Genomic DNA, 14,345 nt, shown 5'->3' with positions numbered 1-14,345 from the left:
GGGAATAGCTTGTCTCCTCGGCCCTACTGTCTGTTCTTCCCTTCTTCTCTTCTCTTTTTTCTTCACAGCTTTTCCAGCATGGTACCTCGGGGTAGTCAGACTTCTTATATGGCACAGTGTAAGGCCCTAAGAAGCCAAGGTGGACATCTATAGGCCTCTTCAAGTCTATGTCCGACCCCTGATGCAGTATCACATCCACTGTACTCTCTCGGTCCAAGTAGCCACCAGGTCAGTTCAGGTTCAAGGGGAGGTGACCCCACCTGTCAATGGGGATATGCTCCTATTCTTAATCCCTCATGGTATCAGTATAATTAACATTTTTGGAAAACTCTGGGTACGTGCAAGTATGCGTGACATTGCTGTAAACGTAAAACCCTGACATCTAGATAGTAGGTAGGCCAGCCCAATCTCAGAAAGATTTCAGAAAAAGAAAGCATGTGTGACATAGTGAGTTATTTCTACCTTCTATTCCTATAACTGTATTGATGTAGGCACCGGTACAAGACCAATGAAGTATACCTTTACGTCAGTGAGTGACCTCTGCATGGTGCAAATCTGTTGCATTTTAGACTGTAATGGTATTTTGCCTTCTATCCATTTATTCCTTTAGCAAACAGATGAGTGTCTAAGGGCTATACAGAGGCATGTGGCACTTAACAGTTTAGAAAGTCTAGAGATCAAACCTGCATGAAAATAATGCTAGAACAAGGTAGACAGTAATAAGTGCCAGAAGAAAGCCAAGAAAAGTGTAGATTGTTCAGAGAGGAAAGAGCACCCAGTATAGAAGTGAACAAACATTGGGGTTGCTTGATTTTGGGGTTTCCTAAGGATCCTGTTCCTGTCCCTTGTCTCTGCTGGTATCCTTGTCTTTTATGAATACAAACTCTGCTACTCACTGCAATTTTTAAAAGCATTTGACTTCCCATAATTTCCGGATTTTATTTTGAAAATTGGGAGGAGGAGATGTATTATTTCTTGAGTCAGTATCCTTTTTTATTTCATCTCTCAGCTTTTGGAAATGCTAGTCTCAGATCTTTATTGGCTCTGTTCTTTACTGTTGGCCCATACAACAATCAGATCTGGATTTGGAAATTATTCCCCAAAAATGTGCGGCATAGCTCAGCATATCCCAACCTGTCACTCCCAAATTTCATGGTTTCTGCCCTACCCAGTATGGAGGGAGGGTAGGAAGAAAGGTACTCATTGTCAGTGTCTGCCCCCTCTACCACGAGGGGTTAAGAGATTCCACTTGCCCTCAAGGGATAGGCCTTGATTTCCCCGGATCAGGAGAAAATCTGGAGGATCCAAGACAAAGAGAACTCTATAGGCTCATCCTTAGCTTGAGCAAATGGAGAGATTCTCAAGGCTGTTGGAGAAAGGAAGGGTGAGAAGCAGGGAGAGGATTAGGCAACCAAGGGCAGAAGGAAATTATGGAGCAGATGTTACTACCTGGTAAGCAGGAGCTTACCAAGGGCCTATAAAAATATTTGAGATCTTTGGGTGCCTGGGCGGCTCAGTTGGTTAAGCATCCAAGTCTTGGTTTAGGCTCAGGTCAAGATCTCCCAGTTTGTGGGTTTGAGCCCTGCATCAGGACAGCGCAAGGCCTGCTTGGGATTTCTCTCTCTCTCTCTCAATAAATAAACTTCAAAAAAATCTGAGATCTTAAAATATAGTATTGGTTCTAGAATACAAAAAGAGGAACTTGAAAAGTCAAAATTAATAAATAATTAAACGTCTATAAAATACACCTTTATGTCGGCCAAATGAAATATTTTGTAATTCTATAAAAACTTATATTTAATATGGGATTTCAATATGTTTCAGTGTTTGATATGAAAGGTAGGGCTTCCAAAAAAGAAAAATGCTTTAAAGAAGGTCTACAAAGGTCTCAGAGGGACGCTGAATTCATTGTAGAATCTAATGAAAGTTTCAGGTCCTTTCCCTAGAAACATGCTTTTTTTAAAAAAGGTAATCTGGGACACCTGGGTGGCTCAGTCGGTTAAGCGTCTGACTTTGGCTCAGGTCACGATCTCACAATTCGTGGGTTCAAGCCCCATGGGGGGCTCTGTGCTGACAGCTCAGAGCCTGGAGCCTGCTTCGGATTCTGTGTCGCCCTCTCTCTCTGCCCCTCCCCTGCTCACTCGTGCTCTCTTGTGCACTCTCTCTCAAAATAAACATTAAGAAAATTTAAAAAAACAAAAATTCTCTACACCTGACATGGGGCTCGAACTCACAACCCTGCAGTCGAGAGTCAAGTCGCATGTGAGACTGAGCTAGCCAGGAGCCCTTCCCTAGAAACAGGCTTTTAAAATAGCGTTCTTAGATCCCAGGCTAAAAACTCTAGTGTTAGTAGCTTTGATAATCGCTGATAGTAACAGGATTCTGCTAGGGGAGAGTAGCAAGCAGTACAAGTACTTCCCAGCAGAAACAGGAGTTAATTTTTTATTCTCAGTTTGAGGGTAGATCCAGGAAGTAGCACTGGGCCTGGGCCTGGGGACTCCAAGCCTCCTCCCCGGATAGTTGGAATCTGACTAGTGAGGCTTTCTCAGGGTCTAATGATTAGGAGCAGGATTGAGTGACTAAAAGGACAGAGGCTGGAGGAGAGGACAGGCACTGGAACAATTAGGGAAGGGAGCGAGGGAGTTCAGTGCCTAGCTGGCAGGACAGTAAAGAATCCAGGCTCTCGGGGAGTGAGGCAGAGACCCATTGAGTCAGACCTGCCTCTTCAATGGATAGAAGCTGTTTGAAGAAGGCAAGTCCCAGGGCTTCCAGAAGTAGGGTATCTGGATTTGAAGTAAGGCCCTCACACATCCTAGCTCTGTGACCTTGTGGCTACATTAATTCAAATCTCTGGACCTGTTTCTCCCATCTCAAAATGGAGGTAATAGTGGTACCTGCTACGTTGCTGTGGAAATTAAATGAGTTGATGCAGGTAAACCACTTAGAGGGGTACTTAGCTCTGTAAATAACTTGATCACTATTAGCTGGTATTAATCAATGAAATTCTTGGCACCTTCTGACATAGTAACTGCTTAGTAAATATTAGATCCTTTCCTCTTGGATGAACATAAAAATCTTCTAGGAATCATGGGGGAGCTACACAGAGAATTTAAAAACAAGACAGTATAGAAGTTCTATAAAAGACTGCGTCCGGAGGCTGCAAAGGGTCAGAAGCAGAATAAAAGATTTCTTGAAAGAGGTATTTGAAGTGCATCTTGAAGAATGACTGCAATTTTTTTAAGTGCCGATGAGGAAAGAGGCATTTTCAGATAGGTGACACATTAAGGGCAGATGTACAGAGGTTGGAAAACAGGCTGTGATCAGAAAAAAAGAGAATAGTCCCATTTTGTAGGGACGGAGGGAGGATAGAAGTTTTACAAGTTGGTGTAAGGTTTGAATAGTATCTTACACATGGGCAGTTCTTTTGGGGATGAATTTGAGAAGTCCCTGGACATTTTCCTTTGATTTTTACTTTACTGAAGTTATGCAGGCCAGCGGCCTTCCAAACAACAGATGGTCATTTGGGACATTTCTGGAATGCAACTATTATTATCCATACAGAGCACGTAATGAGAGAATGTTTAGCAGTCTCAATATCCATTTTAAATGTACCCTTATGTGACTTTATCTTCTCACTCTCCTTAACTGAGGATATGCAGCAAGGGTCACATCAATGAAATAGGATTAAATTGTCTAAAAGCAGGGATGAAGAATGTTCTTCGTTCTATTTCCAACACGTTACCTGGCCAAGACCTGCGTTTCAGTTTCTCTCTCACTTAGGTGAGTCGTCGGGCAAATCATTGCTCAGAGTTGTTTCCTCATCTAAAATGGTAGTAACAGCGTCTGCTTTATCTCATAGGCTTGCAAGGGGGTTCAAAATGGACAATGTATATGAGGCATGTATTTTTTTTTTTACTTTTTTATTGTAAGGACAAAAAATTTGCCATTGCTAAATTGTATTTGTTTGGGGGTGGGGTGGGGGGCGGGGAGTACACATATATCCCCAAACATGAACACCAAGGTTTTTGTATTTGTATTTGTCCACAAGCCTGTTTTTTCCCAATAGGGAAAAACTCCAGTATTTTTTAATGTTGCTAGAGTCTGTTACTTTTTAATTATATTGTCCATAAAGTATTTCATTGAGTATACATGCGGTAAGTTAGCCGTTTTCACTTATGTTAGGGTTTTAACAGCCCTTTGATTCAGAAGCTTCCATCTACACCATCTCCAGGTCAAAGCTGTCTGCCTTTGTCATTATCTGGCTTGGAAACCTTCAAGTCTCTGCCCCACGCTGCCCTCACAGGAGCCAGGCTGGATGTACAACCTGACCCCACCCTAATACCAAACAGATACTGCAAAAACCAGCCAGATTGATCTAATTGCCTCCCAAATGTGTCACTGTCCATTCATATTCCTGCCTTTATCATTCTGCTTTTTACCCCCCACCCCCCACCCCGGAATTTTCACGTGTTTTCTTTCTTTTGTGTGTGTTTCCTTTTTTTACAAATTACCAATCAAGGTCCATCCAGCCTAAGTCCCAACTTCTTTAAAAAAACTTTTCAATTCTAGCCTTCCCTGACCCTCTGAACTTTTTTTTGGATTACTTGCCTAATCACATAATGACTAATTTTTAACAATTTTATGTGTTTGAGACAACTCCCTATTGTAGTTTTCTTAACTCTTTTGTATTTTTATAGCATCTGACAGGATACTGAATGAATCATTTTGAATTCCCACACGGTTCCCAGCCTTGTGCTAGGGATGCTGAACATGAAAAATAAATATGGTCTGAGTTACTGTAATCACTTCTGGGGCGACAAAAAAAAAAAAAAGGTGGCCTCTTTTATCTTAACTCTCCAAAGTCAGAAACAAACAAAAATATCTCATTTTCTATGTATACATATGCTTTCTGCGCCCCAAGGCTCAAAAACAGGTCACTCAGTATACTGGCTCACATGAAATGTGAGCATTGCTTCTAACAGCAGAAAACTGAAGGCCATCGAAAGCTCCAGTAAACAGATCAGTTAAATAAGCTATGAGACAAAGGATTATGTAACTATTAGCAAGCCAGGAAGCTTTATAAATACAATATGGAATATCCAAGATATAATTTCCAAGACATCCAAGTCTATTTCGATGGACAAAGTAAAAGGTGCAGAACACCTTGTATTGTATGCTACAGTTACTCTATGTTTAGACTAGTTTTGGAAAGACCTAAGGACTTGTTGACATTGATTGGTTGCTTTTATGGAGGTAAACAGGAGGCCTGGGGTTGGGGGAGGGTAGGGAGACAGAATTCACTGTATAACCCCTTGATTTCTGAACTATGCTACTGTACTATTTTTTAAAATAAAAATTAAAAGATACCAATAAAAATATTTGAGGCTGTCAAGATTTTTAAAGTCACGTTTATCATTTATCATTTTGAGATTTGGAAGACAGCTGCAGTTTGAATTGATTGTTCTAAATCTAACTCCTTTTACTTTTAAACAAATTTTTAGTCATTAGTTTTTATCAATATGTTACATTTTGGCTGAGCTCAATCCCTTTAACATGTCAACGATTGTGAATGATTTGGGGCTACTATTCACCAGTTGCTCCATCTCGATCTTTCCATAGCAACAGTTCCATAATCTCCAGGCTCTGGTTCTCCAGAAAATAAAGCACTGCCCTCTGCTGGCTCTCATAACACTGACAATTGGAAAATTCCTCATGAGGGTGGAAATACTGCTTAGTGCAGATTGTAGTCATCAATACATAGAAGTACTGATTAAATACATTTTCTTTCGAATGTAAACAATTTCCCACATGTAAAGTGGTCTCCCATATAAAGAAAATCCAACTGAGAGGAAAAGAATAGCACTGTCTGATTTGACTAGGAAAATTCTGACCTCAAACATATCATTTCATCTCTTTGGTCTATAGGGACCACAAAAATAAGACTTCAAGATGTAATTCCTAAACTCTTTCATAAAAACTACGGTAAAAAAAAAAAAAAAAAAGGCCAAAGGTTGCATATATTCCAAACTATGATGCGGCTGCTTCCGGTATTCCAGTAAGTCAAGTATGCTTGACTTAGACATACTGCCTTCATCTCAGGATTTACCTGCAGCAAGACCGCAGTATGGAAGTCCCTTCCCAATAGGTTCTCATATTTCCAAATCCAAGTTAAATGTGCCACTCAGTCCCCACCTGCACACCCAAGCCAGGCTTATGAACCACAGCCTGGGAATCAATTACCTGTAAACACCCTTCCCAAGACACTGCTACTCAAAAACCACACTACCCAAAACCCTTAAAACAAGCTCTCCCTTAACAGTCAATGAGGCATTGTTTTCAACTTGCAGCATCTGCCTGACGAATGGTTGTTGTAATTTGTGACAAATTTGGGAATCTTTCCCTGGAGCTGATTTCCCTCCTCGGGGCCAGGTGTCCCTTTAGTAACACTGCACACCCCATCTCCTATCGTACTGCTTTCAAGTGGAATTTGTTAATTGTGTGAAGTTTCAGTCTCAAGTAACCCCCGACGTGAAGATCCTTAGGTGACAACAAATTACAGTAAAACCTTGTACTGCGAGTAACTTGTTCTGCAAGATGAGCAAACATTTCTCAATTTTAACTTGATAAACGAGCAAGGTCTTGCAATACAAGTGGTATATGGTGCCAAACGTCAAGTCACAACTAAACCAATGGTTCTCTTTCTCGCTGTGGACCGTGGGTGATTGTCTCCCACGCTCAGATGCTTGCTCTCAGGCTACGGTGTTTGGCAGAAATCAATGATTTTTCATTGGAAGTGTGTCTGGCACTAGTGTTATTTTTTTGTCACTTCAAAGCACCTCTACCTCTGGGCAGTCCTTTGCTTGTCCATACAAGAGTAAGCTTAGGAATGCCTTGCTTCATTCTAGGTCAGGCTGCCTGCAGATAGAGACCCTCTGCTGCCTTATTGTCAGTTACGTTAAATACATGTATGACAAGAGTCTCTCAACATTGTACTGTAGTTGTGGTGTCTGGGTGGCTTGGTGGGTTAATCGTCTTTTGACTCTTGGGTTTCAGCTCAGCTCATGATCTCAGTTTTTGAGTTCGAGCCCCACTGGGCTCCGTGCTTACAGGGGGGAGCCTGCTTGGGATTCTCGCTCTGATCCTTCTTTCAAAATAAACTGTACTGTAGTCAACATTCATTAGTGATGGTGAAAGTCATCCTACACAATAACCCTCCTCTCTCACCTCCCTCACACCAGCCATGAGGGTTTTCTTTCAAAGGTACACGCAAGTTAATTTTTCTTTATATTTTGTATTTTATTATTTTGTGTTAAATTACAGTACTGTAACCATTTTTACATGAATGTTTTTCAGTTGTGGAACAAATCATCTGAGTTTCCAATATTTATTAAAGGGAAATTTCCTTTGACATACAAGTGCTTTGGATTGTAAACACGTTTCCAGAATAAATTATGCTCGCAAACCAAGGTTTTACTATACTTCATCTGCAATTGAAGTCATTGGTCCATCTCAACACTTAATTTCCTTTTCTCCAGTGTTTCATTAAGTATTCCAGCAAACATTAAAATACCCCCAATATCCCCACTGAGGAAAACCAGCCTGGGTATTAACTTGGTTAACTCCCTGCAAAAGTACCCAAGGTCTGAACCATTATAAACCTGCAGGGCTAAAAATCTAGTAAAAAATTTATCTTTTTTTTTTTTTAATTTTAGGAAGTGCCTGCACACATGCACAAGCAGGGCAAAGGGACAGAAAATCTTTTTTAAACGTTTATTTTTGAGAGAGCATGGGGTGGGGGGTGCAGAGAGAGAGAGAGAGAGGTAGACAGAGGATTCAAAGCAGGCTCTATGCTGAGAGCAGAGAGCCCTATTGGGGCTCAGTAACCATGAGATCACGACCTGAGTCGAACTGAAGACACTTAACCAACTGAGCCACCCAGACAGAGAATCTCAAGCAGGCTTCATGCTCAGGGCAGAGTCCAACATAGAGCTCCAACCCACTACCCTGGGATCACAACCTGAGCTGAAATCAAGAGTTGGGCGCTCTACCAACTAAGCCACCCAGGCACCCCTCGTCAAATTTCTTACTCCAAAATTTCCACAAGTGAAGTTTATAGTTTCTTTTGAAAACAAGGCAAATAGGAAACTTGCAATATTGTGGTCAAAGTGGTACCCTTGTGCATTGGGTCCAGAAACTATACTACGATCGAGTCCATTTCTACTAATTTGGGCTAAATATCTAACAATGCTGACCCAAATTTATATTTTTGAATTACACATCCATTGAGTTTCTTCCCTCAAAATGGGAAAAATATAAAAACCACCCCATGGAAGAGTCAGAGTCAACAGTTGTCTTCAAGCTTTTATTTAAGGGCAATTATCTACAATGAACATTAGATCTTATTAAAAGCAGCCACGTCCATGGACTGCACATAGTCCTCAAAAGCAGTGATCCGCTCCTCCAGCATATCTGTTCCAACTTTATCATCTTCCACTACACACTGTATTTGAAGTTTTTTGATTCCATACCCCACTGGAACTAGTTTAGCTGAAAGAGCATCAAGAAAAAAACCTTAGAAAAGGCCTGTTCTTTGACAAAGGTGGTAATTATGCAAACTCCAGATGCTCTTTTCAGAAAGTAAAGACTGAACTCACAAGAGCCCCAAACCAAGCCGTCTGCTTGAATGCTTCGGACGCACTCCTCTAGTTTTGCCATATCTGTCTCATCGTCCCAAGGTTTCACATCTAGTAAGATGGAAGACTTGGCAACAAGCGCAGGTTCTAAAAAGAGCACCAACAGCATTACTCAGACACTCAATTACGTTTTCTTCATTTTAGTCGAAGACATTTTTAAAATCGTCATCTGTTTTCCGGTGGGTCATCTCCTCAGCCCAACAAAACCACAGAAGTCATCTGTTTGTCACTCACATGCCCACTTTCTGTCGTGCTAAGAAAGAGGTATTTAATTGTGTGACAGTTTCTTTCCCACAGAGGAATGCCACAACTGCTACCGTAAGAGCGGCTGCAGACCAGTAGCTGTGGAAGTTTTATGAAGAGCCACCTACACGGGTTTTAAAATACTGACCTCTTCAACAAAGGAGGAAATTACTTTGGCGAGCCAGCTTCAAATGAAATTACTCACATTATTATAAAATTAAAGCAGCACAGATAATAAAATGACCTACTTTTGGCTTTCTTTGACTCATATTGTGCAAGGCGTTCCTCTCTTAGCCGCTTTGCTTCTTCACTTTCCTATGAAGAAAAATTAAATTCATTTCACAAAGCTAGTTGTTCCTCAGCTCAAAAGCTAGTGGACCATCACCACAAAGACCAGTCTCATCAGAAAAAAGCAAATCCATCACGAGCTCAGCCGAAAGATGGTGATTTGGTTTTACTCATCATTTTTAAGTCAGGTAGGTCACAAAGTGGTGAAACCAGAATTCAAATCCAGGCAATTTCACCAGAGCCTACAACTAAGCTCAACATACTGTATTCATGTATGTCATACCTCCTCATCATCAGAACCGAAGAGATCAATATCATCGTCGTCTTTACTATCTGTTGCTCCACTTCCTGTGGTGTCTTCCACATTAGCAGGGCCATACTTGCCCAAAGCTTTCTTCACTCCTGGAAGGCTTGAAAAAAAATTTTAAGTTCAATCACGATGAGGTGGGTACGATGTTCTTTTTCAGACCATACACCAGAACTTGTTTCCATCCCTATTTATCAATAGAACCCTTTTGTACTACGAATTTACCCCTAACCACTCCCAGATAAATACTTTTGCATCTTTACCTCCTCACCCAACAAACATTAATAGCATGTGAGACATTATTACATTCAATACTCACTAGGATTTACTCTCAGTATGAATATTTCAGTTTGAGATTTCATTAAGTATGCTCAGTTCCATTCTTAGTGAACTGGAGTCCACTTCCCCAAACTTCCACCCTTGTTGGCAGTTTCAGAAGAATGGCCAAGTACCGAATGAATGAGCCACCCTCTCACCCCAGAGGTGGGCCCCCCAGGTCAGGGTCGAGGCACATTGTCTGGGCAGTGTGGGGAAAAGTTGAACTGCTGTTGTCCATGTTCTACCTGTTCTGTGAAAAAACGGAGGACTTCAGTCTCTTGGCCTTCTCAAGTCACAAAGATACTTAGCTCACAATATCCCAACAAAACTAAAGTAGCCTGGGTCCCATTTGGTCAGGTGTTAAATCTTGGGTTTAAGCTTAGAAAGCATCCTGCTCTTCAGACAAATACCAGGATAATCTTACCTGGCCTTTTCCTTTTCGTACGACTTGATGTGATTATACCAACGTAGGGCATGATACAAGTCGGCAGGTGGGGGGCCGGAGACTGCTTCAAATACCGCCACGTCTGCTTGTGATGGCACATACCTGCCGCGGACACAAAAATAATTACACTCGCCTTTAAAAGAAAAAAAAAAAAAAAAAAAAAAAAAAAACACCAACGCCAGCAAATAAATGACAAACGCCACCCCTGTCTAAGTTGTTCCTGGGAACTGGCCCATTTGCTACCTGGCAACCTAAGCTGCCCGGTTTTTCAGTAAACTCCCTGAGATCAGGGACCACGTGTTTGGCCCTCCGCGCTATCCCGAGAAATCCCTGCTACTTGGTGGACCTCAAAGATTGTAACCTCTAACCCAGACCTACAGGCTTACACTCGCTAACCGAGTAAATCCGCGGGAAAACCCGGCTGAATCCCGTCAACGGAAAGAAAGCACACGTTTAATCCCTCACCCCTCGCAGGCCCGCTGCCTTTCCCCCAGCGGCGGCAGAGGCCGCGCCACGTGGCCCGACCGCAGGAGCCCGGCCCCAGCCCGAAGCCCGTCCTCACCCCTCGATGTAGCTCTTGTCCGCCAGGTAGTCGTTGAGCACTTGGAGGCCGGCGGGGGTTTTCAGGTCTCCAAAACCCATGGCGCCAGCGGATCGCGGAACGGGGCAGCAGGGGGGGGGAGAACGCGAGCGCGGGGAGCGAACGCCTAGCGCTAAAAGGGGCCGCCGAAGGCCGGAAAAGGCCTTATATAGAGACGTAGGCGTTTCCCTCCTGCGCACGGGGCCGAAGGTTAAAGGTCAAAGTACGTTAATCTCCTCATCCTCCATGTAAAACTGGGTGGCTCTGAATTGAACGGCCCACGTGTTATTCGCAGGCCTTTGTGTTTAGAAATAAACTGATACAAAAGGGTGTTTCTTAAATAAGTACCGCGCGGCCCCGGAACACTACAGGAACCGCCCCTTGAAGTGCCGGAAATGACCGAAAACGCCCGGCCTCAGGAGCCGGACTACTTCCGGCGGAACTGCGGTTCCAAGCTCTACCACCCCCACCCCGCCCCCGCTCCCGCCCCTTCCAACCGACTGGTCCTTTGCCCCGCCCCCTGGCCAGCTGACGGAAATTGCCGAACTCAACCTGAGCGGGGAAATTGTCGAATCTGGGGCTTCTAGTCCCTCCTGGCTTCCCGTTCTCCGGGCCCGGCGGGCGAGGTTAGCCGAGGCCGCCATATTGAATAAGCAAGCCGGTCTCTCTGAGGGGGTTGGTGCGGTGCAGACAGTTCTGCAGAGCGGCTTTGGCGGCTCCAGGGGGAAGGTGAGGTCGTGCTTGGGTGAGAAGGCTGAGGTGCCTCTTGGCACAGGAGTTGATTTCTTGACGAGACTGTTTCCTTTGGCCCAGGTGACTCATTCTACTCTTGTCCTTGACTGGGTGCCGCGTCCCACCCCGCCTCCGGTACCCCCGAGAGCCGGCAGGTGAGGGCTGTTAGCCATGGTCTCTGGTCTTTCGGAGCAGAAAGCTGGTGGAGGAGTAGGAAGCCCTGGGAGCGCTGGCCCGGAGACAGGCTTGTGGGTGACCTTCACTGTGGAAGGGAAATGCAGGTCATTCCCCTTTGTGGAGACGAGGCCGTTTTGTCCCCCGGGAGAGGATCTATGTACTTGACTTAGGCCCGCGGATTGAGCATTGCCCCCACCGAGTTCACACGTACTTGGTACAGTACGTTGTTTGGCCGCTATTGCCTTAGCCACCATCCACTCCTCGGGGGTTTTTTGTTGTTTTTGCTTTTGTCCATTGAGTGCGTTGGGGAACATTTTTTTATCCCTTTCCCTGGTGGGGAAACTGTAGGAAATATTTAAAAGCTTTGCCCCAGGTCGCATTGCGGATAACACAGCTTCGTTGCTTAAAAGTTGCTGGGATCTAACGCGCGTACGGGGAGACCGTGGACGCGCCCCAGCTCCGCTCGCGAACGAATAGAGGGCGTTGAAAATGTAACGTGAACCGTGTCTGCTGAATAAACTTCAAGTTGTTTCTTTACGGAATGTTCTTCTTTCCACCGAGTCGCGTGTGCATCGTTAGGCAGGGTGTTTGCTCTAAGGCTGTCAGAGCACCTGCACTTTTTAATTCCAGGGAAGTGGAAGCTAAGTTTCGGCCAGAGATTAGACATACAATTCATTTAGCAAATAGTTCTCGAACGTCTGCTATGAACTAGAACCGAGTCCACGAAGAATAAAATGGGTGATAGGACTAGGGAGTAGTTGGGAAATTTAGGACAGGCTGATCAAGAAAAGTCTCCCTGAAGAATGGCTTTTAAGCCCGAATTTGAAGGACAAGGAGAGGCCAGAAAGCTCTGAAGGAATGCATTGAAGTCCGAGGCCACAGCCTGTGGGAAGACGGGAGAGGCTGTAGGAACAGTGTAGAAAGCAGGAGACCTGTTGGGGGGGCTTTTATAATAGTTCAGGCAAGACGATGGTGGCTTCCAATAGAGTGGTACCTTGGAGAGAGAGAAGTGCGTGGATGCAGGCTATATGGTAGGGAATATATTGTATTGTTCCTATGCTAAAATTGTCCAGTCTAGTTTTAGAAATGATTGGTCATTAACATTTTCCCATTTGGAGGCGATTATCTCCATTCCCACGCGGTAGATAAATACATGTAAAGTACAGATTAAAGTTTTGTGAAACTGTCTTTTCTTGGGGCTATGCACTATTCCCTGCTGGATTTTCAAAAGACCACCTATTTCTGCTTGATTTCCTAGCTAAAGTGGGCAATACTTTTATATTGTATGGAGACAAAATAATAGTAAGAAAGTGTTGACGTTGTGTGAAATATTGATTATTGATTTTCATTCTGTCACTACTCTTAATTCAGCAAATTCAGATTTACCTTTATATAGCAATAGATTTTAATAAGATAGAGTTTACTCATTTTGGAACTTGATAAGATTATTTGATGGTTATTTTTTTCTTTTTTTTTTTTTTAAAATTTTTTTTTTTCAACGTTTATTTATTTTTGGGACAGAGAGAGACAGAGCATGAACGGGGGAGGGTCAGAGGACACACAGAATCGGAAACAGGCTCCAGGCTCTGAGCCATCAGCCCAGAGCCCGACGCGGGGCTCGAACTCACGGACCGTGAGATCGTGACCTGGCTGAAGTCGGACGCTTACCGACTGCGCCACCCAGGCGCCCCGATGGTTATTTTTTTCAAGGGCTAGGTCTTCGGAAAAGGGAAATGACCAAATTGCACTATTCCTCTTCAAGGAGCTTACAGTTTAGTAGGTACTAAAATCAATTACTAGCCTACAGTTTAGTAGGTGGAATAATAAAGTTATGTACACAATGTGTGCCTATGGTACAGAGAGGGAGTACCAAGGAAGAGGACTTTGAAACTGATCTTCAGTGGCTATTTCTGTCTACGTTGAATTTAGTTCTAATTGACATTTACTGAACTCCTACTAATACCACATAATCTAAGAAGTATTGTTTGCTTCCTGATCTGTACATTAAGCAGAAACTCTGATTTATCAAAAATCACTCATTGGTATGTGGTAGCCTTCATGTCTGCAAATTCAGTATCACAAGTTCTGAATTAATGAATTTTATGAATTAACAAGTCTGAATTAGAAAGCTTATGGGGCGCCTGGGTGGCGCAGTCGGTTAAGCGTCCGACTTCAGCCAGGTCACGATCTCGCCGTCCGTGAGTTCGAGCCCCGCGTCGGGCTCTGGGCTGATGGCTCAGAGCCTGGAGCCTGTTTCCGATTCTGTGTCTCCCTCTCTCTCTGCCCCTCCCCCGTTCATGCTCTGTCTCTCTCTGTCTCAAAAATAAATAAACATTGAAAAAAAAAAAATTAAAAAAAAAAAAAGAAAGCTTGTTATACCTCTTCTATGATAGATATGTGAAACTTTATGCTTAAAACTTACGTATACATACTGTTTTCTACTCTCTTTACTTTTGAAAGTCATTATGTTGATACTTTTTTTTTTTTTTTAAGTTTATCTTGAGAGAGAGGGTGTGTGTGTGTGTGTGGGGAGAGGGAGAGTGAGAGAGAGTCCCAAGCAGG

The 14,345-nt window shown here is 43.3% G+C and overlaps 3 protein-coding genes and 2 non-coding genes across 18 annotated transcripts in view; 2 read left to right on the top strand and 3 right to left on the bottom strand.

Moving 5' to 3' along the window:
- Positions 1–4,813, top strand: part of CMKLR2 (chemerin chemokine-like receptor 2) — a 68,610-nt gene extending 63,797 nt beyond the window's left edge. For 11 of the 12 annotated variants that reach the window (XM_045480929.1, XM_045480928.1, XM_045480925.1 and 8 more), the window contains one exon: positions 69–2,049. In XM_045480929.1, coding sequence (XP_045336885.1) covers positions 69–153 — 85 coding nt within the window. In that variant the 3' untranslated portion in view covers positions 154–2,049. Of the gene's footprint in view, positions 1–68; positions 2,050–3,659 lie in introns of those variants that run through there. The other variant, XR_006713112.1, reaches the window with a different exon arrangement.
- A 3,535-nt stretch (positions 4,814–8,348) lies between these two features.
- EEF1B2 (eukaryotic translation elongation factor 1 beta 2) lies at positions 8,349–11,267 on the bottom strand. Its single transcript, XM_045480935.1, has 6 exons — positions 10,857–11,267; positions 10,274–10,396; positions 9,508–9,634; positions 9,185–9,251; positions 8,655–8,780; positions 8,349–8,547 (listed from the first exon to the last, which is right to left on the bottom strand). The coding sequence occupies exons 1-6, from the start codon at positions 10,934–10,936 to the stop codon at positions 8,393–8,395; spliced, it is 678 nt and encodes a 225-aa protein (XP_045336891.1). The 5' UTR covers positions 10,937–11,267; the 3' UTR covers positions 8,349–8,392.
- On the bottom strand, positions 8,911–9,043 carry LOC123600245. Its single transcript, XR_006713604.1, has one exon. It is a non-coding gene; the product is annotated as a small nucleolar RNA SNORA41 (small nucleolar RNA).
- Positions 9,332–9,409, bottom strand: LOC123600242. The gene has a single exon (XR_006713601.1). It is a non-coding gene; the product is annotated as a small nucleolar RNA SNORD51 (small nucleolar RNA).
- A 145-nt stretch (positions 11,268–11,412) lies between the features above and the next one.
- NDUFS1 (NADH:ubiquinone oxidoreductase core subunit S1) overlaps positions 11,413–14,345 on the top strand; it is a 30,688-nt gene continuing 27,755 nt past the window's right edge. Inside the window, exons 1-2 of one of the 3 annotated variants that reach the window (XM_045480920.1) lie at positions 11,524–11,603; positions 11,688–11,761. The gene's annotated coding sequence lies outside the window, so the exon portion shown is untranslated. Of the gene's footprint in view, positions 11,762–14,345 lie in introns of all 3 variants that reach the window. The other 2 variants (XM_045480918.1, XM_045480917.1) reach the window with 2 other exon arrangements.

Source organism: Leopardus geoffroyi, chromosome C1 (genome assembly GCF_018350155.1).
Source record: "Leopardus geoffroyi isolate Oge1 chromosome C1, O.geoffroyi_Oge1_pat1.0, whole genome shotgun sequence".
NCBI classification, from domain to species: domain Eukaryota; kingdom Metazoa; phylum Chordata; class Mammalia; order Carnivora; family Felidae; genus Leopardus; species Leopardus geoffroyi.
The sequence above is the reverse complement of the archived record's forward strand: the minus strand, read 5'-3'. Positions and strand labels throughout refer to the sequence as shown.

Excerpts from the sequence above, each read along its gene's own strand:
- EEF1B2 (XM_045480935.1), bottom strand. The coding sequence starts at position 10,936 with ATGGGTTTTGGAGACCTGAAAACCCCCGCCGGCCTCCAAGTGCTCAAC. Across the intron at positions 10,397-10,856 it reads GACAAGAGCTACATCGAGGG|GTATGTGCCATCACAAGCAG; the intron begins GTGAGGACGGGC and ends TGTCCGCGGCAG. Across the intron at positions 8,548-8,654 it reads CGGCTTGGTTTGGGGCTCTT|CTAAACTAGTTCCAGTGGGG; the intron begins GTGAGTTCAGTC and ends ATGCTCTTTCAG.